The following is a 27,003-nucleotide window of genomic DNA, read 5'->3' as shown; positions in this document are numbered from 1 at the left end:
GAAAGGCGACGCCATCATCACCTAAGTGACAATCGAAGTGGATATTCGGACTGGTGCATCAGATGAACTTATCAATATTTGACTTTGGAAAATATCATAAATTGCGGTTACAATTCACTGACTTTTTAGTGGCACTGATGCATTTCTCATTAATATTATTACATCCTTGAGTTTGGACCAAATCAAAGCGACAAATATGAGTGGTGGGCCTACATGGATGAATACGCCAGGTGGAGATGTACACTGTCTAAAGCCTGGACCGAAAGTCCTGAAATCTTCGTGTGACTCGCGCAAAACTAAAACTGAAAAGCCCTGCAGCACCTGATCATCCCTTTAACGTCTCAGTCCACTCACCTATGGGCTTTCCACTGAGCAATAGGGGCTTCGACAGAGGGGGTCACTGTCATTCACCTTCATGTACGCAGGGAAGAGATACCCCACAGGCTTAGTAGGTTTCAATTAGCACTCGCCTTTAAAAAAAAAAAAAAAAAAGGGGGGGGGGGGGTCGCTTCAAATGTTGTCCTTACTGTCAAAAACGCGCCAAGACAAAAGATAGAAGCTGGCTTTAAAATAAGCAGGACTAACGGGGGTCTTTCACCTGCTAATGAGGGTGTCATTATCTGCGGGCTGAAGCTTATTATCATCAGCCAATGAATCCTGCAGGTTTTCATAAGGCGGCTTCAAAGAGAGGAGAAAACTGTTTATTTTCCACCGAAAACGCGTAAAGAGTGATTTCATTTCTATGCTGTGGCAGAGCGTTATTTCAGCCATTAAAGCCAAATTAATCATGAGTAGTAAGGTCAGGGATTTTTCAGGTTGTAGGGAACAGTGTTACTATGCAAATGAATGTTTTACCCCATCTGAGTAGTACAATAAAGTGTAGAAGAAGCTGGGAGTTAAACTGCGTTGTGTTTTCGTTTCTTCTAAAGTTTGAACCATCACTCTTTTCGATGACGGATGTGACGATTTGGGATAGATCCCGTTGAAATTGGATATTATCGAATTTTTTAAAAAGCCACAGAGGGGCAAATGGAAAACAGAAAGTGAGGCATGATGCATACCTCGACCCTTTTCTTTTAAAGCGACATCGAATCTCCGTGTCCAATCCATTACCGGGGGATGAGATTCAAAGTCAGAAATCTTTCCCGATGAGAAATAAATTAGTTGCATCATGCGTGGACGGCATTCACAAACACGTATATTTGTCACATCAATCAGGACACTTTTCCATCAGTGTATTAGAGGAGCGGGCTAATTATTTGATTTGAGATAGGATTGAGTTTTTCAGGTGAAAGAAAGTTCAACTTCACAAAGCTCGGTGCTTTACACAAACCACACACAACTGTATGAAAGTTTTTCAAAATAAATTAAAACATGACAATACATTAACACACACCATAAATAGTAATAATTTATATTTGGCCTTGTTACATGTTGACTGTAGGGTCCTTTTATTTCTTCAAGTTTATTAGGACGGCTATTTTTAGTAGGCTAAAGTTGTGGACCACTTTTTAAGTTAAACTGTGTGATTGTTTCTTTTGCGGATATATTTTTACCATAGCCTGTATATTTTAATGGCATATAAAGCAACATTTTCTCCGTTGTTGAGATATTGCCTAATAACTTTATAGACCACTCTTTTACTTCTTACACTAACATTTCTTACTTATGTTTCACTAAAGTTGCCTACCGTCTTTGATTCAGCTGACGTTTTGTTTTAGTTTTTCTGTGTACTGTAGTTTTATTTTTAAATTTTTTCGTCCATCTCTGTATCCATCACTTTTAAGAGCAACACACACACACAAGGAAGTGTATGATTATACAATAAGGCTTTATACAATAAACCCTTATTGTATAATTTGCTGCTTTTTTGTTATTTAAAAGTTGTTGCTTCAATGCTTTATGGAACAATACCATTTACGATGTAGCTATGGTTTAATTGTTTAATTGTGTATCTGTATTTATCTTTACTTCTACTCGACTGCATGGGTCTTATAAGACCCATATATATATATATATATATATATATATATATATATATATATATATATATATATATATATATATATATATATATATATATATATATATGCATTTACCTTGCTGTTGCCAGACACTTTCATTTTCGATGAGTGTTTGAAAGCATCCTATTCTATATTGTATTGTTCAATGAGAACTAAATGAACTAAATGAAGAAACATAGGATGTCACTGTGCTCTGCCAAAATGATGTTTAGTCTACAATGACTAATGGAAACAAAGAACATGTAAGCTGGTCTTTATTTTAAGCTAATAAAACTAGTAAGCTGGGCATGCTAAGCTGCATTATATATGTATAGGCAATGGGTGGAAACTAAAGATAAATAAAAAGAAACTATGTAAAGCGACATACATGCAAGCATTAAATTTCGTAAGGTTAGCTTTGCTAAAAGAACATGTCGTTTGTAAATGTGCCTCAAACTATTTACCAGAAATCTCTGTAACTGCACTTTGGGGGCCGGTGCACACTTAAACCTGTGAACCCCCGCTCGTTTGCATGCTGATCTAATGATAGCAAAAGAGGTGCGTATTCCTCGAAGAAATCCGCTGTGTAAGAACATCAATTTATGGGGTGTGGAACTTCTGGTTAACACGTGATCGGAAGAATGCACGAGCTGAATTTAACCAGCAATTAGACGGTGAACAGTCAACACTGTTGTTTTTATTTTTAATCTGTTCTGCTGGGTTTATGTTATAAGGGAAAAAATCTTGATGCTCAATGGCTTAATTTATGTGAACTAAAAGGAAGCCTTGTATGAGTGGGTAAACACGCATGACAAATCTCAGGCTGTGATATTAACGCGCACATCAGCATCCAACTCATACTTCAAAAATGTATTTACTTTTAATCAGCGTTTAGCCGCTGAACGTTTGCATAACTAGACCTACACGAGGAGTGCAACCATGTTGACACTAAGGGATGAAATTTGTACTCTTTTTTTTCTTTATTGCGTGTAGCATCCTTTGTCCAGCAGGGGGCATGTTTGACGCACAGCAGGGAGCTAAATGTGTCAAGTTGGATCATACAGCATTCAGTGTATGACCACTCATTATGTAAGCGAGAAGAAGAGACCATTGTCTTCAGCCTAGTGAGGAAAATGAAAAATGGAGCAGATGCTCATGTTTCCTTTATTACTGAAATGTGTTTATGTATGTAAAACAGGACATAAAGAACATTTCTCTGTGCAAATACATTTGGTACTTCAACAACAACCACAGAATCTCAGAAAAAAGAAAAAGAAAAACGTTTTTCTAGGTCCTCTGAAGTAAATACAATATGCGTACATCTGTCAAAGGTAAACCCCTTTACTTGTGTCAAATAAGAGGGTGAAAGTGCATCAAATACAAGTTGGGAAAAGGTCAAGCAGGATGATTGAAAGTGACACCAGATTTAGAAGGGGAGGGGGGGGGTTGTTTAATAATCAGGTTAAATTGCTTTGCTCTTTCCCCCTGCAGTGAGGTAGGGATACTAGTGCTTACACATTTTTTTAAAAAGAAAGAAAAAAACACTTTGGTGTCCAGATTGAATTCAAATTCTATATTAAATGCTGTCACGGAGTTAGAAGATATCACAGTATTCAAATTCACATTTGTCATGGAGCACATTTGGCAGTGTAAAGGTCTCACATTGCACCCCTAATAAATAACCGTATAGGTTATAGCAACAGCAACATTCACAGACTTTACCACTGACTCATGATAAAGCCTGTGAGCTTCAGCCTCTTTCATCCTAGTGCATTACATGCAGACCCGCAATGCCTTTCAGAGCTATAAATTACATCATCTAAATTATATTATGCTTTAGTTTACTCCAGGCACCGGAATAGCACAAACCCTCTCAGACCATATTGTACTGTTTTTCTATCTTGAATGCCTCTTCCTAATCCCAGCCACACACAGCTCACGGGGCTCTTTATGTATCCAGAGGTAATTATGACTCACAGGATGTCTCAGGAGCCAGAATGACACCAAATGTATCCTTTTAGGAGTTTTCCTTCATAGCTTTAAAGATGTATCACTGGCTTTTCACACATGGCTTTAAAGGAAGAAAACGGGCGGGTTTGGAAGCAGCTGGGAGTGGAGCCTGGATCATTTAGCAAACAAGGGCAGGTTGCTTCCTTCTTCAAAACCACACATTTTTCATGAGCAAGTGTGCTAAACATTGGAAACCCTGTTTCTCATTGATGTGATGGGAGGGGGAAATCCCTTCCAGCACCCACAGCTGGGTGCTGTCTGCAGCAGGAGGCCCGTGCAAGATTTCCATTATTATAACAGTGACGTTTTGCTTCATTCAGCAACAAGGTGAGGCACACGAGTCAGGAGACGCACCGTCTCTTCCAATTAAAAAGAAAAAAAAAAAATAAACCTATTAAAAAAGCCTTGACCTTTCAGTAGCCAAACATGCACAAATGAGGCAAAACACAGGTTCAAAATCACAAGCTTTGCAGTTTTCCTGCAGTGGTACCCTGCAGGGCGAGGTTAAAGCACAAGGTTCATGAAGTGTCCTTAAGAAAGGCTGATCACTCCCACACCTCTGCACCTGTCAACTATTTACAAGGTTAGATTGTGGATGCATCTTCTACTGTACCTGCATCTGCATCTTAGAGGCTCTCCATGCAAACATATACAAGCAACCCTTCATAAGAACCCTGGAAACTCAGTTAATCTCATAACTGAGATGAGATATCAGCAAATATCAGTACATTACAATAGTGCTTTGTTGAGATATGAGTGAACGATCGTGGACAGTTATCATACAGTGATTGGCATAGTGGGATATGCATATTATTCAGCAGGGTAAGGTGGTGAGGGTTTCAAACCTTGGAAATAAGCACTTCAACATTCAGCCATATACAAACCAAATACAGACTTAGGCCCAGGCAGAGGGTCTAAGACTTGGAGTTCACTCATGGAGATGCCCAGACTGCAAATTCAAGTGCATAACTTAAGGGAAGAAAAAACAACATATCAAGGATCATGTCGGCCTATTGCTCCAACAACATGAAGGCCTTCGGGTGTTTGCTATACTCATAAAAGGCCATTTTGGGCAAGATTTATTCCTAGAAAAGTAAAGGGAGCAGGAGTACTATGTACATCACCACCCACACACCCACAGCAGCCTGCAACATCTCCATCGAAAGTCAGAGGCGGCAGCCTATCAGGCGTTTCTCCGGGAGTTACTGGTGGCGGATGAGCGGCCTGTCTCATGGTCCGGTCTGTATTTGAGCCAGCAGATAAGCCATGTGACGACGACCGAGAACATGGCCAAGATGCTGGCTACCGACAGGCAAATGGGTCCCGCCGGCGAGGGAGGAATGCTGTGGCTGTGCACAAAGATCAGGCCCATGAACAGCAGCACCAGCATGGAGAGGAAGGAGAAGATCACGCACACGCAGCCGGTGGTCAGCGCCACCCTCTTGCAGCTCTGACAGCTGTCGTAGCGCACCGAGTCCTGGGAGAGGGTTGTGGCCGCGGACACGGTGGTGGACGGGGTCGCCTGACTGGCGCTGGACGCCCCCGACGCCTCCTCCCGGCGGAGGGCGACGAGAGCCGGGTGCAGCGGGGGAGGGTACGGCGGCAAAGCGTCCTGAGGCAGGGGGTCCGAGTCGATGTAGAGCGGGAAATCCTCCGTCACCTTCGTGTTGTTGGGGAGGTTCTGTATCCGATAATCCGGAACCGGGGTCCGGTGGCGACAGACGGGGCAGCTGATGCGCCATGGCCGCTCCTCCCGAAGGTGAAGCGTGTTCAGGCACTCCTCGCAAAACGTGTGCAGGCACTCTAGGATCTTGGGAGCCCGGCGGTCAAGGTCGAAATAATTGTAGCAGATTTTGCACTCGTACTCCTCGTAGGGAAACGCCGAGGAGGCCTCGCCGGGGGGTTCCGCTCCACTCGATGCCAGATCTACCTCTGCCATGTCATCTTTCGCCATTCACATTCTCCGGTGAACACAAAGGGAGCTGGCGGACAGATGCTGATGACGGTGCACGTCTCTCCTTCTCTGCCCCCTCCTCTCCTCTCCCCTTTCATTGAAACGCCATCATCCGTGTGCAGACATCACCGCTCGTGTGTTTTCTTTTTTTTATTGTTGTTTTTGGTTCTTTAAAAAAAAAAAATAATAATAATCCTCCCTCTGCGTCCTTTTCATGTGGAGCCGCACGGACGCAGTTCGGGATCCAGGTAAAATATTTCAAAAGAAGCTTTCGTTTCCTGTTCGCCTGTGTGGGAATAGATGATGTAATGGTGGTGACTCCGGTGGGAAGGTGGGGGGGCTCTCATCCATCCAGAGAGTCCGAGAATCCCACAAAACAGAGAGAGAGAGAGAGAGAGAGAGAGCGAGAGAGAGAGGGGACTCTGCGTCTTAGAGTCCTGTTAGAGAGCTGCTGTTGCTGTTCCCGCTGTGGTAGTGCAGCAGGCTGCCTATGATGACAGCCATGCTGGCTGGGAATTACGTAGACCCTGGCTCACAATAGGATGCGCTTATTTGGTCAACTGGGGGCGTCAATTCTCTGTTTCCTGTAACACGAAACATCAAAACTCACACGGTGTTCTGGCAGACAGAACGCGGTGTGTGACAGTGAGCATCAACAAGTTTCACGTGAACCAAGGAGGCTCTTCAGAATCATTTACACCTGTAGTCTGAAAAATACATAGCTGGTGTAGGCTGTAGATGGAGGACAGACAACAATCATGGTCATAGTCATTTCGAACTTCATACCTGCCCCAGAGGAAGTGAGGGACTAAAGCTGAAGCATAACATCTGAACATTTAGGGCAAATCTAATTAGCCGTTGGGTTATCAAATTAAACTCTAAAGTATGAACATGAGCTCTCAAATGAGAACCTTTTGAAGAGGTATTTTAAAGAATGAGCAGAATTGGAATCATCTGAGACACACATTTGGTTTGACCTAAGGCCAGGGTTCTCAACATGCAGCTCGCAGGCCAGTGACGCCCCCTCTCTAGAATCTTATGCAGTCCCTCAAACATGAAAGGAAAGAACGCATTAATTCATACAGAGTTGTAGTTGCTGTAGGGCAGGCAAATACTAATGCAATCAAATGCATCCTACACCCCTTTTCACCTGATGTCGAAACCTTCCATTCCATCAAGTCGCTGCGGGCTGTGTCAGCCTGACTTGTAGTTACATTTCTAGGGAGCTGCACTTCAGGTTAAGTAGAAAGTCACTTTGTAGAGTTAGAGTTTCCAGTTATGTCGTTACAGTGCAGATTTCCCACAAAAGTCTAAATCAGGCATAAAAGGTGAAAACTCAGAGATTTTTTATGACCTACCCTGATACATATATATTTCTAGTAGTTCCTCTCTCACACCGCAAAATACAGGAAGGCCAAACTGACTCATTAACATTTGCAGCACGCAATTTACTGCTAATTGGCCTAAGTGTGTCTTATTTTTGCATTTAATATTGAAATGAACTGACTGCACCTGTGTTTAGAAAACTGTGGAACTTTTGTAAACACCTGTAGAACTAACCACACTTATAAGCACTCACACGCTATTTCACCCTGTTTAGTAAACCTGGTCCACAGTGGCCCAAACTCTGGTTTATTTGTGCAAGGGACCAACTGCCCAGAAGCATCCATGGTGCATTTGCAGAATGTGTGAGGGCACCATGAATGCTGAATGTCATACACAGGTTTTGCCACGCAGAGTCGTCTTTTTCAAAGAAGGTGTTGCGTATTTCAGAAAGCCGGTACCTTCCATTATAGCAGGATGGTTCCATAGACGAATAGTGTGGATTAACTGCTGCCCAGATCAGCTGAAAAGAGTCAGAACAATAAGCAGTGAAAAACACAGCAAAGAACACCCTCGGACTGTTAAGAAGCCAACCTCCTATTATATGATTGAGCAAGATGGAAAAAGTTTTATTCCAAAACTACAGCAACTGACCTCCTGAGTTCCCAAAAACCTGCAATATCAGTGATGTCAGCATAAGCACAAAGAAGAGGTGATGCAACACAGTAATAAGCACTGTGTTATCATATTTAAAATGGGCAAATATTTGAACATGTCAGTTTTCATTGTACCCTTTCCATCTGAAGAGGTTAAATTATGTCTGAATCACTGCATTCTGTTTGTAATCACAATTTACTTTGCACTCTAACAGGATGATATAACCGATTTTTGTATTAGGTCCCAAGTAACCACGGGTAAGTTAGTTTACTGTTTGGTTATTCAATGATATGAGAAAATGAGCACCAATGAGTTTAGATTTTGCACATATAAAAGTGAACATGATAATGTCTACAGAATGGTCACAACTGACCTGTATCCACATCAGAGCTGTTCCCAATCAAAGCTCACTGCTGTACTGTACAGTTAAGTCTCTGCTGTGGTGAAAAATCACAGGCAGATTAATTTTGTGGATAACCACCTCATGACCATAAAATGTTGATTTAAGTAATAAACATCTTTTGAGGGTGAATTGAACATGTGCACTTGGGCTTCGTGGAATAATGTTTATTATTATTTTAAATGAATGATCAATTAATTATTGATAGAAAAACAAATAGTTATTATTAAGAAAATACCTATAGCCTGCAGAATATGATGGAGAAATGTGACCCTGGCAAAGGTTTCCACTTAGGGACCTGACACATGACACAAATAAACAAAGCATTGAAATCATAAAATAAATCTTAAGCTTAAAAGACCAGAAAAATTAGAAATAAATTGAATACTATAGACTGAAGTCTGATGGGGTAAATCCTGCCTGTATTTTAAGCTCGGGAGAAAAGACAAGTCATTACAAGAAAACATAAAGTTTCAGAAAAGCCTGTTAAACCTCTTAGAGCAGGCGTGTGGTCTGAGCCTGTGGGAGAAGCACATCACTGAATCTGATAAACCAATTAGTGGAAAAGGGAAACTTGTGTTTTGAGACAAATGCTCACAGTTATGGCAGTTTACTGCAAAAAGCCACACAGTTTGACTCTTCAGACACTCCTTAGTAATAGCTCAGTAATAATCCCCGTGACATGCTGATTTAACTTAAAACCTTCTATGAGCGCAGCCTTCGACCACTGAACTTCTGTTGTGCGGTTGTCAGCGACATGAAGATACAGCCCCATCAAAAGCCCTGCTATCATGGACATGCCATAAATCTTCCTCGTGCTTGCTATAAATACTTGATGATAACACCTGAACCAGCCCGGTATAAAGGTCGCACTAACTTTTAGCTACTGGTGAGCAACTAAAGACTACCGGGTCAGCCCCCTTTTGTAGTTAGCCCCGCCTCGCTTCGCACACCTGTGACGCACGGCGAGCCGCACCTGTCCGCCCTTCTACAACCTGCCCCCTGGGATGCGCCCCTGCTTGGGCTCATATCACTTTCCACTACACCTCCTGTCCGGAACATCCTCATCATCTACTTCCTTTCCGTAGTTTGTGTGTGTGTGTCTGTGTGTGTGTGCGTCTTTGTGTGAGTGTGTATGTCGGTTCACCTGTCGCGCTGCATGGAGCTCCTGACTTACCTCCACGATTCAGAGCTCGTGGCCCGGTTCCAGCGGCGATGCGGACTCTTCCTCGTCGAAAGCGCGCATCTCAAGCCCGAGAGACCACGTGGGCAGCTGGTGATGGACAGATTGGACCACCAGGACCGCAATTCCAACTATAAATACAAGGAGAATGGATACGCTTCACGTGTAAGGTTTCTCCTTTAGTTCAATCAAAGCACCGGGGTGAAAGTGTTCATTTTTATTTATTTATTTATTTCAGTCCTGCTGTGTGGCATTAAATTCAGTAGGATAAAGCACAGTTGGTGTCGAATCTCTGAGAATTCACTTTCGGGTTCATTAGATTTATTTGAGATTATGCAAAACAAGCTGTCTGGCTTTTCCCGTTTGACTGGCTGCTTCTGGCAGCCAGCAGATAGCCATGTGCACTATAACAAGTTGGGTCACACACTCACATGTAACAGTGGCCTTGTTGTTTTTCTAAGTAACGTCACTGAGTGAAGATGTAGTCAGGTTACATTCTGACTTAAGAATGAAAGATTTCTTGATAAACGGATCAGCACAAAGCGATATGGATGTTTTTAAAGGCTAAACCTCAGTAACTGCAGTATATCTCTTTCTATGAGACTTATATACCGACAGAAAAGGCTGTGATGTCCTCTGTGACTCTAGAGGACCTTTGCCAGGTTAATTTCCCCCCATTATGCCACAGTGATGTTGTAAGTGTGTCTTGGAAATGTTTATAACATAAAGTGGAAGTGCCAGGTTTGAAAGCAGTGGGGATTTACTAGGCAATGTGAGGTTTAATAGGAGAGTCTAAGCAGTTGCATTATGGGAGATGTTGGACCCATGAGATTAAAACTGCAATTTAGGTGTCTCTGTGAATCCACTGGTTTCATGATAGTCATGCTTGAGTAAAGGAATCCTATAGGCTTCAAACTGCCTGCTTTTTAAATGAGGAAGCTTTAAAAGAAAAGCGATATGCCGCAAACAAAAGGTGTGTCTGGTCTGATCTGATCTGACAGACAGCCAGGCATTATCTGTAGGCAGCTTGTTCCATGATGTTTGCATTTCATGTGCAGGACTGCGGTAGGCCTCGTTACGAGGTGAGGAACTGGCCGTTGCACTTCCTCTTCCTGCTGTCAGCCAGCCTCGGGCATGAAATCTTCTACATCACCTGTCTGCCCAACATACATTGGAGCGTGGACCCTTTCCTGTGCCGCCGCCTTCTCAACATGTGGGCCGTAAGTTGCAGCTGGAGAGAGTGTGTCTTTGTGTGTGAGTGTGTGTGTATATGTCAGTCAGACTGCATTAGCGTGCACAAGCCTCCAGTCTGATGTCTTTTTCCTTCACAATGCCACATCTCTTCTCTCTACTTCTCTGCCTTCTTCTCTCTTCACCTTTCAACCTCCTTTCATCCTTGCCCCCCCCCTCCAGTGACCTGTCTCTGACACCATCATGTGCATATATCCCCAGGCCTTGGGGTGGGGGGCACAGGGGCCAGCCTGACCAGGACCCCTGACATGGTGAAAGGCCACACATGAGGACACATCAGTGGGAAAGTACTGTTAGGAGCTCCCCTTCAGATGTGTATTCTGGCAGAATCGAGCGCATGATGACCCTGAAAACATGTCAAACCCCAGAAGGAGTCTAGATGTAGACACACACAGACGGCCTCACTCTTTGCAGTGTGTGTGATGGGCAGTGTGTTTTCATGCCCTTTGTGTCCCTGCCCCGAATGCTGGGTGGATGCCCTGTATCTGAACTCCGTGTTTTTTGGGGGCAGGGTGGAATAGATATCATTCTTCTGGAATCCTGGCTGCACCATGCCCCTGTGTGAACTTTCAAACACACGCATAAACAGCTACACACACACTCGCAGTCCCCATCTCACTTGCTAAACACACTCATTGCCCTCCCTCTAGTTAGACATTACCAGCGTTGCTGTGTGCTCTCCTCCCCCTGCTCTACCAGCAGAGTGTTTTATTGGCCTCGTCGGTGCATTTGAGCGTTCTCTCTCTCTGGACCTACCATTTGGTCTGTCAGCCCTCGGGGCGTGTCAACCCGCACCTCTAACTTCTCAAAGCGCCCCGCCATTGTGTTGGTGGAGTTATCTGAGGTTAATGCAGGGCTTTGCACCCCCCGTCCTCTCTTCTGTCGCGCACATAAACAGCAAATCTTCGCGCTGGCAGCACGGATGCCACATGCACCCTTGTGTCCTTCACTGCTCGCTCTTGGCTTTACTTAAACAATGACTTTGGTTGACTTAGAAAACAGTTACTGTGCCTCACCATATGGTCATGAATTACACAGGTGTCATTGTAACATAGTGTTATGCAAATCACATGTGCTGTTTAGAATATCAAAAATTTCAGGTTTACATCCGCACAATTGCATGGTTTTTGTTTTTTTAACCACATGAGGTGTTCTAATATGATGTTCCTACATAGTGATAAAAAATAATTTTATTCCCAGAAAAAGCCACTTCTAACGAAATGTTAGAACAAACCATTTGATACAAATAAGATTATTCTCAAATGGAAAAGTAAAGGCCCGCTCAGCAAAGACAATTCTATAGAAACTTACAAAGGAGCGCCAGAGGATCGTACTCTAAATCATAAAAGTTAAAAGAACTGCTTAAAACGGTGCCCAGAAGAATAACAGTTTCCACTTCCTTATTAAAGCTATTGCAGTAAATTGCAGAAACCATGCTGTGGGGACCTGGCATATTGGCTTCACAGCCATATTATGGAGGAACGTGACTCCCAGAATGCCCATTGTACAAACCCAGCCCCTATTATTTGTAGTTAAGGAGTCATGAAGTCAGGAAAATAAAAAAAACGTTTCAAGGCTTTATTGTAAAAGGAATCATGTGATGTTCAATCTGAACACAAAGGTTTATTTTTTCCTGGACTCTACTAGAGGAGCAAAGTGATCTAAGTAATAGGTGGGTGGGGACTTTGTTTGTGATGACCATTTTATATGACATCATGTAGAGCCAACACTATATAAAAACTGTCAGACTCCGAGCAGTCAGAGCTGGATCAGAGAGATTATTTGTACATACACTGGCCTTTGAAACTTTGGTCATGTTTAATAGGGGCAGCCACTATGAGAGAAAATAAAATAAAGAATGATAGGTACACTTTAAAAAGACAAAATAATAACGTAAATTCAAACATAAAATTATCCAAAAAGTTATTATTATAGGAAAAAGGCACTGCACAGTGTTTTAATGATTCTGCATGTTATCTGAACATTATGTTGGTGTATAAGCTCAGTTTAAAGGAAATCCATGATAGAACCTCTTGAAGCTGTGATATCGGTGGTTATATTCACTGATACTTCACTTTGTTGTGTGCATTCATTAACAGGGTTAGGGTCCTACCATGATTTATCACAATAATTCTGATGACACATGTATTTTACAGCACCTTGGAGGTCATATATTAGAAAAATATATGAGCTAGCCACCCAGTTTTGAGCTAAGCTAAGCTAAGCCCGCTTAGCATGTCACCATGAACTAACATTCTTGTGTTTTTGACTTATAAACAGTAGCCTGTGGGACCTCCTCCACACACACACACACACACACACATTTTCATATCTTAGTGAGGACATCTAATTAGGGCCTGAGCACCAAGAGTGTGAAGGCCCTATTGTATCTGCTCCGTTTCTTCTTATTATTATTCAGGCAAAACAAGGGCCTTTTTGAGGGCCTAAACATGGTCAAAAACTCATGAAATTTTGCACACATGCCAGGTCTGGTGAAAAATTTTGTATTTTAATGGTTTTACATATGAGCACTGGGAAATGGCTCTAGAGCGCCACCTATGCCTTGTTAAATGCAGCCCTACGACCACATCGTTTCAGCTACATGTATAAAATCTGGCACACATGTGTATCATGCCAAGACGAACAAAAAAGTCTGTGGGCCCATTGACGCAAACCCAACAGGAAGTCCGCAATTTGGAACTGAAGGTGACATTTTGGCTCTAATTTTCCTATTTCCATGCCTCGAACTTTTTCGAACTCCTCCTTGGGATTTGGTCGTATAAGCTTCATCTTTGGTCAGTGTAAACTACACACCTGGGCCATGTTAAATTGCAGAGCTTTTGAGTTTTCGTGATACGGTGAGGCCGTGGCGCCATGAAAAATCTTATTGCCTCTCATTCTGTCATACATTGTCCGATCTGGACCAAAGAGCACACATATGATAAGGCTCCAGCCCTGAACATATTTCAACTGCCATATTTGACATCAGGGACAGCGCCATCTAGTGGCAACAGGAAATGTCATTTTTTACACTTTGGGGTACAGTATAGTGATGGGTGACATCTGCAGCCTCAAATTTCTCCAGGAAAGCCTTAAGGAGTTGGTCTTGGGTTACAGTGAAAACTGTGACTTTTCGTGAAAGGGTGTGACCCCAGCGGCATGGCGAACTTTGATGTCACGCCATGAAGAAACAAATTAGTATAACTCAATAAAATCCAGTCTGATCAGTACCAGACTTTACAGGCATGATGTCAGTCCCGCCCTGAACAGATTGTCGTGCCCATTGTCAGTAATACGCAGAGCGCCACCTAGTGGCAACAGGAAATGTCATGTCTTTCATTTTGTCGTACTGATTTTCACAGGTTCATCGTGGCCACCTCAAAAGCGGTGAATATCACCATCAGTTGCTCATGATGCTTCGGTGGGAAAATTGTGACTTTAAACTGAATGGCGCACCCTGGTGACAACGTGGTTCATCTACGTGAACAATGAAGTGACGTTTGAGGGGCTTGAAAAGTTTAAAAAGTCTTGAAATTTGGCCCACACCTCCAATGGGACGAAGGCTTTGTTGTTATGTGATCACCTTCCTTGAATAGCGCAAAATGGCTCCACAGCGCCCCCTACAAACTTTCAAAATCATCAGCCCCTGCTCTGTGTTTTATGTATGAGTCTGAAATCTGGGAAGCTTATAGGAGAGATCAAGATGTACAAAAAAGTCTCTTGGAGCAAAATCCCAAATCCAACAGGAAGTCAGCCATTTTAAAATGAATGTGTAATTTTGGCGACATTTTCCCCTCTTTTCAGGCACCATTCTTTGACGAACTCCTCCAAGAGATTTCATCAGATTGATGCAATTTCCTGTGTGTGGAATCTAAAGACCTTTGTGATGTTAAATTGCAAAGCTTTTTACGTTCAAGGAAACGGGGTGGTCATGGCAGCATGTGGAGTTTCAATCACTCGCCAAAAAGCAGTAATCTGCTGTCACTCGAAAACACAATGTCCAATCTCTCCCAAAGGTCATAGGCATGATTAGACTCGAGCTCGGATATGTTTGTTATGCCATTTGTACATAATGGTTACACTGCCACCTAGTGGGACGACTATAATCCTGGTTGAATAAGATGAAATGTTAGCTGGTGGTTAAATGCATGAAATCCATCAATGTCACATCAGATCGGACATGCTGGTTTTAGGTGTTGGCCGTGGCTCGACGCGCCGGGGGTGCGAGGGCCCTCATCACGCTGCTTGCAGCTTTAATTGGCATAATGCTTCTCCTAGCCGCTTACACTAACCCTAACAATCAAAAATGAATGCCTAACCCAAACCCTTAGGCTAAATCTAACCATAGCCTAATTGTAACAATAACACTAAACCACATTTTGAGCCTCAAAAATACCTTTAAACTTGTGGGGATGGGCATTTTGTCCCCATAAGTGACTGTTGGTCCCCACAAGTCTAGTGACATGCCAATTTTCTGTCCTCACAAAGATGTCTAAACAAGTATTCACACCGACACATACATATGCACGCACGCTTGCACAGAGTCTCATCTACATGTTGACAGATCAAAGTCCAAAGCTGCTCTGGCCTCGATCAATATACTTATTCACAGGATCACTCAGAGCATGTGTGAGCTATCTTTAACTCTTCCCCTAATGTGGCCAGACTGTCCCTGGGTCAACCCGTTTGATGTGACCGTTACGATGAGACACTGGGGTGACAGCTTCACTGGAGGCAGCTGAATGTGATGTTTGTGTGGATGGTGAGTTCAGAGCGTGGTGGAGGGGTATCATATCATGCAAGCACTTGAACTGGTATGCAGATCCATTGTGTGAAGGCAGACGGTGGGGGTGCACACTAGTATGGATTATTGCTTGAATACACAGTTGTGACGTACGAAAGGGGTCGGGTTTGCCATTGTCTGACCTCAGTTTATTGTTCACCTCCTGGAGCCAATTATTCTGTCTGTCTCAGTTTGTGTGGGTACAGTCAGTGTAGACGCAAATATTGCAAGAACACACTTCATATTCAGTCATGACCAGAGGGTAGGGATAGGGAGAGAAGGGACAGTGTAGTTTTGGATGAGGAAAACAAAGAGGTTTGGGAGCTCTGGTTTACCACCAGAGCTCACAGTGAGAGATACTGTCCATATCCAATGCAATTCTCCATTGCAGAAGTGCCTTAAATCTTTCTTCTGGCCTTTAAGGGGTTTATATAAAAGTCTAGGAAAAAAGGTCTCTATTAATCACCTGATTTGTGATGTCAGTACACACTTACCTAATTCCCCAGTGCCAATTTCTAGGAACTGGTTGGTTTGGCAGTTAAGTACACTGTGTATACCTTAAAGGCGGAATTTCTTCATTTCTGGTTTCCATTTGCCTTTCCCAAGTTTCACTGCCACTCAAAGTTAGTTAGTGAGTGTTTGCAGACACATTGACTATGGGTGACTGCTAGAATGTTTTAGTGACCAGCACTATCTTTGCAACCAATTTTACCTAGCAACAGCCCCCAGCAACCACTGCGCAACTGGTTGCAGAATAAGACTGGATGTTCCCAGAGGGGTCTCAAACTGGCCTCTAGGCCTGTGCAACAGAGGCCTAATAGGTTTGTTCTTTATTCACTACTTTTCGCTAAGTCAAACTTAACACGTTATGATAAAAAAAAAAATATATAATATATATTATATATATTATATATATTATATATAATATATATATATATATAATACTCATTATTCTATGAATCACTAGCACGGAATATAAACCCCTGCTGGGCGGGTTTATCCTTCAAGCTCGGGTCCTCTACCAGAGGCCTGGGAGCTTGAGGGTCCTGCGCAGTATCTTAGCTGTTCCCAGGACTGCGCTCTTCTGGACAGAGATCTCCGATGTTGTTCCCGGGATCTGCTGGAGCCACTCGCCTAGCTTGGGAGTCACCGCACCTAGTGCTCCGATTACCACGGGGACCACCGTTACCTTCACCCTCCACATCCTCTCGAGCTCTTCTCTGAGCCCTTGGTATTTCTCCAGCTTCTCGTGTTCCTTCTTCCTGATATTGCTGTCATTGGAACCGCTACATCGATCACTACGGCCGTCTTCTTCTGTTTGTCTACCACCACTATGTCCGGTTGGTTAGCCACCACCATTTTGTCCGTCTGTATCTGGAAGTCCCACAGGATCTTAGCTCGGTCATTCTCCACCACCCTTGGGGGCATCTCCCATTTTGACCTCGGGACTTCCAGGTTATACTCGGCACAGATGTTCCTGTACACTATGCCGGCCACTTGGTTATGGCGTTCCATGTATGCCTTGCCTGCTAGCATCTTGCACCCTGCTGTTATGTGCTGGATTGTCTCTGGGGCATCTTTACACAGCCTGCACCTGGGGTCTTGCCTGGTGTGATAGACCCCAGCCTCTATGGATCTTGTGCTCAGAGCTTGTTCTTGTGCTGCCATGATTAGTGCCTCTGTGCTGTCTTTCAGTCCAGCTTTGTCCAGCCACTGGTAGGATTTCTGGATATCAGCCACCTCCTCTATCTGCCGGTGGTACATACCGTGCAGGGGCCTGTCCTTCCATGATGGTTCCTCTGTCTCCCTCCTCTTTCTTGGGTTTCTGCTGCCTGAGGTATTCACTGAGCACTACGGTCAGTTGGGGCCATCTTCCCAATGTATTTAGAAATTATACAATAGGTCATATATGACATATTATAATAATGTATAATATACATACCAGGTAGAAGTGATCATATAATGTAAAGTTATTGTCCATACTACGGTGTGAAGGATAGCTCAGTAGGTAAAGTGGTCACCCCATGATCGGAAGGTCGGCGGTTCGAATCCACTTAACGGTTACCCTGAGGTACCCCTGAGCAAGGTACCGTCCCTACACACTGCTCCCCGGGCGCCTGCTTAGTGGGCTGCCCACTGCTTCACTGAGTGAATGGGTCAAATGCAGAGAAAAACAAGTAATTTCCCCATGGGGATCAATAAAGTATCCATTATTATTATTATTATTATTATTATATATATATATATATATACATACAGTCTAGGAATGGCACAAAGGGTCACAACAGCGGGCAGCTCACATATTTGATTTTATTGGATTTGGGCACCAAATGTCCTCCATGATTCAACCCAGAGGGATTTGTGTCTCCTCCAAAGATCAACCTGGGGATCTTTTACTTAGCTGAACGTGTTACTCAAACCACACTAGCTTTACATGTATAGTTATCCTCACACAAATTAGCAATTTTTGTTTCATAACATTGCATTAAATGAATTGGCGATTTTTAAACATATTCACAAGCTCATTTGTGCTTTTAGGTATGTTTTTAAAGTCTGAGTAATTATTTCTTCCAGTCTTAAACCTCAATTAAATCTACTGGTTAAGATTTGTGCCTAAAAGACAGAAATGACAGTATCAATCGTCTCATCTAACTCTCGGTTAAAGTGTGCATGTGTTAATTCTAGTCTGTGTAGCAATGATGAACCAGACAATGATGGGCTATCTCTGTAGGAAAGACTCTTTCTATCCCACCTATGAACACAGCAACAGAGGTTTTATCAGTCCGAGCTCTGACTTCAGCCTCATCCAGCATATTAATTTATATTGTTTGAGACGGATGTTCAGTGTCCTCACACAATTGGTCCTATCATTTTTCTCAATGTCTATCTGCATCCGTTTCTCTAAATAGTTGCTGCACTAACAGCGGGTCAGAAAATGTGCTCTTATATCATTTGCCATGGTAACAAGCGTTTCCTGATTACAGTGTCAGTGGAGACGGTAATAACAACCTCTCTATTCTCTCCCTTAAACACACACATTAGTATCCTATCTCTCTCTCCATGAACTAGCCTCCCTGCTTCTTGCCAAGACAGCCATTCATTAAATATACAAGGCAGAGCTTTAAATAAACCCGGAGCTGGAGCAGGCTGCCCCATCGAGGGCCACTGGGGATCTCATGAAAAAGAATAGGCAGCACATTTGGCAGGATACACACATCGGTACAGCTAGCGTGCACACCTTGCGCCGACTGTGTCATTGTGTCAGAACCCCTCTGTCTCACTATACCAGCTGGAGACGCTGCATCAGCAAACTCTACTTTCTTCAGTCGTCTGTTCCTTGTAGTAGATTTTGTTACCATACTACTGCAGCATCTGCACTTTATACAAGTGTGAGTCTCTGCTCTTGGGCAGTTTTTCTTTTTTGAGTGGGGATGATGATTACTTATTTATGAGATTGTGTGATTAGCTTTAAAGTGGGATCCTTGCTTCCTCTTTGCATTATTTTATCATCTAATTTCTGCTTTTGTGGCCAGCATACTTTACTACACTTCTGCAGCATTTCTTATTGCTTTATTGTAATAATACGCCATAGTGGAAGGGATGGCAGATATATACCATTTGAAGCTAACAACACGGTACCATAATGCACTACTAAAGCTGTGCTTTTCTATCGTTGGCAGTTAGTGATGTACGTCGGCCAGGTGATGAAGGACCTCCTGAAGCTGCCTCGCCCATACTCTCCCCCTGTTGTCAAGCTGGAGACACGTGTAGACGCAGAATACGGACTGCCCTCCACCCACGCTATGGCAGCAACTGCCATCTCCTTCACACTTTTACTAAGCGCCACCTCCAGAATACAGGTGAGCATTTAGGAGAAACATGAAACACAGCAAGCAAGCTTAATGATATCTGTTCCAAACTGGCTCAGATTCACTTTCCGGAGTTTTCAACATCATCCCAGAATTTCCACCAGTAAATGAAGCTGGCTTACATCCAAAATCCAAAATGAGTCACAGCAACAGTAAGGAAAAAGCTATCAACCAGTAAATTTCACCCTCGTTATCACACTATGAGCACTATGGGGACCATAATTACAAAATAATGTCATGTTCTGTTCAATAAGTGTTCAAACCTGCAATTAAGCCGTGTTTTTACATAGACTTGTATACAACAGGTCTTCATTTTGCAACCACACCAGTTGTACCCTCCTTGCAAGAAAGCCAGTTTAGCTTCACTTGTCAGACCCCAAAGTCACTACAGTCAGTGCACATTACACTTCAGCCATGTCCATCTGGAACTTCATTACAGTGTCTGTCTGTATAAAACTGAAGTACATCACATACAATTTGTTGGGTTTCCATGACACTGCAGCTTTAAGGGGAATATATCAAAATCTGCTGGATGGATTGCCATAAAATTTGCTACCTAAAATTACACTATTTAGACAAAAGGATTGAACTACTACACATTACACCTACAGGAGCTGCTCGGTCATAGATATCCATGCCATGAAGCTCCCAGCACACAGTTTTTGTGCTGGTATTAACAGCAGAGGAGGTTTGGAGCTCTGATGTTGCAGTTATCCTGCTAGCAGTTGATTGAGGAATATCTAGGAGAGCAGAAATTTCACAAACTGACTGGTTTTAATGATGGTATCCTATTACAGTTCATGCTTGAATTCAGTGAGCTATTTAGAATGACCCATTTTTTTTTCACAAATGTGTCAGTGAGACTAAACACCTGAATTCAGAGATAAGACTTTAGCCACTACAGTGTATGTCTGTGATAAACTGTAACTTAAACATCGATATTTCCATCACTGGTTTTATTTAACCAAGGCGTATCTACCAATATGATGGTGAACCTGTTCCACACAACATTGAGCCGTAAAGTCAAATTTCAGAATTTGCCTGTTTTTATAATTTGGCTTCAGTGAGAGCTGTAGATAGGTCACTTAGGATCAGTAAAAATTGACGTTAAATTGCCATTTTTTTAAAAAGAAATTCCACTGTAAGAATGTCAGGTGACTAGTGGACATATTTATAAACTCCGAATATTCAAACTGTTAGCATAATAATGTCAGCATTAAGTTCAGTGTGGCTTAACATTAGGAATATAAACAAATCATAATCAGCTTCATGGCTGACATGATGTGGACTTTTTCTAAATATTTCTTCTAGTTCAGTTCAATTCAATTTTATTTATATACCAAACAAATTATAACAACAGTTGCCTCAAGTGCTTTATATTATAAGATACAGATAAGACCCAAACAATCAGAGGATTAAGCAAGCATTTGGCGACAGTGGAAAGAAAAAAAAAACTCTCTTTTAATGGGAAGAAACTTCCAGCCGAACGATGGGAGGGGCAGCCATCTGTGACAGGTGGGATTGAGGGGAGGGAGACAGGATAAAACATATGATGTGGTAGAGAGCCAGAGATTAATAATAACTAAAGATTAAGAATGATGTGGCAATTGATACCGAGTGATGTGTAAACATGTAGAAAGGGTTAAAAGGTGAGTGAAGAAGAAACACTCAGTGGATCGTGGTAAGCCCCCAGCAACCTAGGCGTATTGCAGTATAATTAAGGGAGGATTCAGGGTCACCTGATCCAGCTCTAAATATATGCTTTATTAAAAAGGACATCTTTAAGCCGAATCTTAAAAGTAAAGAGCTTGTCTGTCTCTAGAATGCAAACTGGGAGCTGGTTCCACAGAAGTGGAGCCGAAAAGCTGAAGGCTTTGCCTCCCGTTCTACTTTTAAATATCCTGGGCACCACAAATAAACCTGCAGTCTAAGCGCGAAGTGTTCTAATGGAGTGATACAGGACTATGAGGTCTGTGTGGCCTGATTATTCAAGGCCTTGTACATGTGGACTTATGAGAAAGAGGAAAATGAAACAGCATTTTACTATGATATTCTGCACTTACTCTGCAATGCTGAAAAGCCTGACAAATATCAACTTAAATAACTTCAGGCTCTAACATTTATCTCTTTTCTTAAATGTTTATCAAGCTTGGGGTCACAGGCTACGCCCCTGACAGGGCATCCCAGGGCTAACACAATAAGATGATCAGGATATAACATCAATCAGACATTTTCCATGTGGTTCTACAAACTGTTTCTTGATTTGCTACTGAAATAATATTACTGAAACTGAATAGCCATGGTTCATTACCATTGCCTACCACAGATGATGTAATTCAGCTGCTATCAGAGCTGGGAAGTGTTGGCTAAGTGGATGTTGAACTGTAATTCAGACACTAGGTTTCTAATTAGATGTGCTATTAAACTGCCATTGGATTTTATGGACCGCAGTAAGATTGGGTGTTGAGTTATCCCAGCTAAATGATCGTTTTCTCTCAGATCCAAGTGTCGTCACTGGGATCCTGAGGATGGCGGTTTGGGATGAAGGGAGTGGCCCAGCTGTCCATCACAGAGTCGTGCCTGAGCTGTTGGACAATGGGTGGGGAAGGGCGGGGCCAGCAGTCACCATCAGTCACCATCAGCCACACCCGTCGAGCTGCTGTTTGGTCTTCTGATGGACTCCGCTGAGTCAATGACTGTCAGTCCACGTCTCCACCTCCCTCCTCCTCCTGGCTCTTCCTCTCTTTATCTTTCCCACTCCTCTGTCGAGTCAATAAAGCAATCAGGGGCTCAATCATAGACTGTCTTAGTCAAGCAGTGTGTTTGACTGAGGAGCTGAATGAATGCTAAACCCTTCAGTTTAGTAGTTTACAGTCTCCGGAGCTGTCAGACTGATTTGCGGTTGGATCGTTTAGGCTAGCTCTGTGTCACACTTTGTTGCAGTGGCTGTTCTCAGGGTCAGAGAAATCAGATCAGCACCCCAGGGACGTGCATGTACAGTAGAGCCCTTAAACGTGTCCCGAAATTCCTCAAGGAATGCCCTGAAAGAAAGGAGCATGTATCACTATAGATGAGTAGCAGGCTGTTGCAGAGGCCACTGAATAGCCACAAGGCCTTGGGGCAACTTCTCCCCAAGCAGGTCAGAGGTCACGACAGTCAATCACAGAGTGACTCTTTCCCCCCTCCTTTCTCTGACATCCTTTGTGGCCATTCATAAAAATCTCTCTTCATGAACTAGCAGTGAATAGGCTTCCAGCTGCAGAGGACAGGAACAGACACAGGAAAAAAAGGCAGAGGGCAGGATAAGAGGGGGCTCAGGAGTGGAGGGAGGTCTCTCTTCTCACTGTTATTGAAATGGACGAAGGAAACAAAACCTGCCACTATAGGTAAAAGATGGAGAGACAGTAGAGCAAGGTTGTCAAACATAAGGCCTGGGGGTCAGAATCGGCCTGGCAAAGACTCCAATTCGGCCCACTGGACGGCTTTAAAGAAGGATGGAGATTTTGGACTTTAAACTGTACTCTCATAAGTGCCACAGCTTTTTCTACTGATAAAGACCTCCTCTATGCCCATTTACACTACACCAAAGTAATTTTAAGCTCAAACAGTCGTGCTGAGAGGCCTTCATTTTCTACACCAGGATTTCGTTATCGTGTGTAAAAAGTGAGAAGTGCTGTTGGAATTGCACTTCTTTTTCTTGTATTATAATATCTAAAGAATTAATTGTGCAGCAAAAACTTCTTTTCATTGACAGGCAGGGAAGCTTTGCCCATCCAGCCCACTGAAGATTAAAGTGAGCTGTATGTGGCCCAGAATGTAAAATGAGTTTGACATCCCTGCTGTAGAGGAATAAAGGAGCAGCGACAGGCAGTACATCAACTAGGCAGGCTATATAACTGGCAGAGACGAGCTAAACGCCCAAATGAGGAGCATTGATGAATGGATGATTTGAAGGCAAAGTGGAAAGAAAAAAAGCACCAAATAAAAACAATTCTTGGGTTTTTATCTTGAAAGATGACTGCACAAGGAAGAATTGCAGACATGCTTGAGCCTGCTGATGGATTTAATCTTTTATCATGTAATCATGTGTGTGTGCTTTTTGCTCGACGGTCGCCGTGATGTCTGCTGATAACGTGGGTATTTTTGTGCCTCAGTTCCAGTTCGGGGTGGGCCTGACCATCGCAGTGACACTGGCGACCTTGGTGTCTCTGAGCCGCCTCTACACTGGCATGCACTCAGTTTTGGTGAGCTATTCTCTCAACTCGCACACACACACATGCACACATAGTACAGTATAAAACATTAAAGCTCAACATGGGATTCATTATTCATTGTGTCTGGTTAAGTTGTCTGGCTGAGGCTTTGATCCAAGACTCAAAATTCAGCAGGCACTTCATGCTGCCTTCGTTTAAATGGGAAGCATCAGCACTTATGACTCATGCAGTTATTTTTTTATCACGTTTATTAAGACCATAGCCATTTAATATGTGGGATTACGGGAAATATGCTCATCTGCTTTCTTGCTTGCGAGAAAATTCCCAAAACATCTGACCCTAATATCCAGTCACGCTGAGACTGAATGGTAGTTGACGTCTTTTATGGTTTCGAGTGGCGTATGTCACGCTGGTCAGCCACACAGAGGCCACACTATTCAGATTTGTGCACGGCACCATAGTAAAATTTGATCTTTATTTACAGTGGAGTACAAGAAGGTTAAACTACCCATCGTCCACTGTTACAACACCATACCTCCTCATAAATGCACCTTGTAAATCATAAATAATATATACGCCTGGCCAGTTTTTATATGATCTAACCTATGCCTGCAATCCATAAATCTTTAATAATTCCTTTGCATCTCTTTGCAGGGTATAGCACACACTTTCTGCCCAAACACATCTCATTACAGACATTCCTGAATGAAAAAGCATCGGTGTGCACACAGTCAGATTTACTCTGAATCAGACCTGTCTCCACAATTCTGTCCTCTGAAACATCGCAGAGGACACAAACAGAGGTTTACTTGCTTAGGTTGTAAGAAGTGTACATAAAGTCTTGAATGAGAGGTTATGAATGAGACTCATAGCCCATAGCAGAACAAATCACAGGATTCAACAAATATTAACACACATGAGAGGACAAAAGGTGCCTTCATTTGATATTAAAGTCTATTATTAATTACCAGGTCAGATCAGGAGGAACTGGTGTATTACAGTGTGTATTTTTCTCCACCTCAGACAGACGAGTTGTTATACAGGAGCTTTCCTCAGACTGAGACCTGGACTCCTTTAAAGCTGTCAGACATGTTGATTTTAGTGTTGGTAAAAGTCTGTGTTCACTAAAGTTTGGATTTTCCTGTCATTTTTCTGCATAAATTCAAAGTAAATATTGTTATATTGTATCACTGTAGTGCACGTGAATGGCTACAGTAAATCAACATAAACAGATTTTTATCCAAAATGACCAAAACCGGCCTGTAGTGGTACATTGTTAAGTCTTGGTGTGTTCCTGTTTGAAACACATCAGGAGAGCTAACTGAGCGCTAACAATGGGTCAGATTTTCAGAGTAGACACAAAGGTGATAAGTCTTCTTATCTGAGTTTTGTCAAGATAAAAAATACCTGTACCTTTCTGTTTTATTCCTGATGCATTCGTTGTACAACACCAAAACTTTAAAAAAAATTTGGTGGAACACTGTGTAAAATGTAAATACAAACATGCAATGATTTACAGACCTCATGAACTTATTTTACCTTCACAATAGAACGCAAAAAGCATTTCAAATGTTTAAACTGAGGAAAATGTGAAAAATAGTGGTTCACTTTGAATTTAATGGCACCAAGACATCTCAAGTTAGGGCAGGGACTGTGTTCGCATAGTGCAACAGTCCTGGGTTGCATTTCTCATTTCATATGGATTGATGCCAAATGTTACAGGCAAGTCAATTATGCACACACACTCTAAAACAAAGCCATGCTGTTATAATAGATGCAGCATATGATTTATCATTGTCTTGCTGAAATATGCAAGACCCTTTCTGAAAAAAACATTGTCTGGATGGGAGGATGCGCTGCTCTAAAACCTACATTTACCTTTGAAGACTGATGGTGCCTTTCCAGACGTGCAAGCTGCCACTTCTGTAGGCAGTAATGCACATCCATCCAATCAGAGCTTTTTAACTGAGTGCTGATAACGAGCCAGATGGTCCTTTGTTTTCCAAAAAAGAATATCACATTTCAATTTCTCTGACCACAGAGCAGTTTTCCTCTTTGCCTCAATCTATTTTAAATAATGTTTTCATCCAGAGAAGACTTGTTGTATTCCAGAGCGCATGCATTGATTTCTATGACAGAATCTTGACTGTTTTTAGTGCAGTGCTGTGTGAGGATGATGCATGCCTGATGAAAACAGGCAGCCAATATTGATTTTCCACCTTGTCCCTTGCACACAGAGATTTCTCCAGAATCTTTTGATGATTTTATGACTGTAAATGATGAGATATTTAAAGTCTGATGAACAGTATTCTGAAATTTGTAGTTTTCTGTAGATTGGTGAAACTCTGTCTCTCTAAGCCGCTCTTCTTATAACCAATCACGTTACTGAGCAGTTTCCAAGTAACCTAATTAGTTGCAAGCTGTTTCATTTTATCCCCAATTCAACATGAGCTAGTATTTTCTTGAAATAGTGAAATGTCACAGTTCAAACATTTGATATGTTTCCTATGGTCTTTTGTGAATAAAATGCGGGTAGATGACATATGCAGATGCATTGCAGCATCCCTTTTTTTTTTTTTAGGAATTTGGTTTATAAGTGATTCTTCTTTTTCTGCCTCCAGGATGTTATCTGTGGGATCTTGATCTCTGCCGTGCTGTTAGGGGGCACCTATCCCTACTGGGAAACAATGGACCACTTCCAGCTCAACAGCCCCATCTCCCCCATTGTAGTGCTGGTACTGTTCTACTTCCTCTGCTACATATACCCAGAGCTGGACCATTACAGCACCACACGGGGGGATACGACCACCATTCTGGGAACGTGTGCCGGGGCCTCAGCGGGGTACTGGGTGAATCAGCAGCTGGGGCAGACGTTTGAGCCTGAGGGCATGTTGCCTGTACCTTTGCCCACGCTGACAGCGAGCGCACTAGCGTTAGGCACTGGCCGCTTCTTGGTGGGGGCTGTAATACTGCTGGCAACTCGGCAGATAGTGAAAACGGTGAGCCTGCACATGTTGTATTCATGGTACAAAGTACCAAAAAGTGACAACAATGCCAGGAGGAGGAAAGAGATTGAAGTGCCTTCTAAGTTTGCCACATATACATCTGTTGGGCTGGTTAATTCTATACTGGCCAACAGAATTTTCCTTTTTTTGGGACTGTTATGACCTGACTGATCAATATGATCTGAACAAAACCGAACCTCATATTTATCTCAATGTTCTTAAAATGATCATTTTTTTTGTAATACATTGCAAGATTTTCAGAAAAAGTTCTCAGAGGGAATGATTCACAACTGTGTACTTGTGACTGACCTGTAACTGAGTTGAAAGAAAATAAAACATTTTGCTTAAATA

General features: G+C 42.6%; 2 protein-coding genes across 3 annotated transcripts; one reads left to right on the top strand and one right to left on the bottom strand.

The window, feature by feature from the left end:
* Nucleotides 1–3,128: 3,128 nt before the first annotated feature.
* On the bottom strand, nucleotides 3,129–5,967 carry LOC121814865 (E3 ubiquitin-protein ligase rnf152-B). The gene has a single exon (XM_042222747.1). It carries the CDS (start codon nucleotides 5,965–5,967, stop codon nucleotides 5,197–5,199), a length of 771 nt encoding a protein of 256 aa, XP_042078681.1. The 3' UTR covers nucleotides 3,129–5,196.
* Nucleotides 5,968–6,149: 182 nt separating this feature from the next.
* On the top strand, nucleotides 6,150–27,001 carry sgpp2 (sphingosine-1-phosphate phosphatase 2). Of its 2 annotated transcripts, XM_005926638.3 has the most exons (5): nucleotides 8,614–9,695; nucleotides 10,589–10,750; nucleotides 19,245–19,424; nucleotides 23,588–23,677; nucleotides 26,269–27,001. In XM_005926638.3, the coding sequence occupies exons 1-5, from the start codon at nucleotides 9,483–9,485 to the stop codon at nucleotides 26,812–26,814; spliced, it is 1,191 nt and encodes a 396-aa protein (XP_005926700.1). In that variant the 5' UTR covers nucleotides 8,614–9,482; the 3' UTR covers nucleotides 26,815–27,001. The 2 variants fall into 2 exon arrangements, with proteins under 2 accessions (XP_042078680.1, XP_005926700.1); XM_042222746.1 differs by lacking the exons at nucleotides 8,614–9,695; nucleotides 10,589–10,750 and adding an exon at nucleotides 6,150–6,215.
* Nucleotides 27,002–27,003: the final 2 nt, after the last annotated feature.

This window comes from Haplochromis burtoni, unplaced genomic scaffold (genome assembly GCF_018398535.1).
Source record: "Haplochromis burtoni strain Fernald_Lab_line unplaced genomic scaffold, NCSU_Asbu1 Contig_94, whole genome shotgun sequence".
NCBI lineage: Eukaryota > Metazoa > Chordata > Actinopteri > Cichliformes > Cichlidae > Haplochromis > Haplochromis burtoni.
Note: the sequence above shows the minus strand (reverse complement) of the source record. Positions and strands in the feature narration are given on the sequence as shown.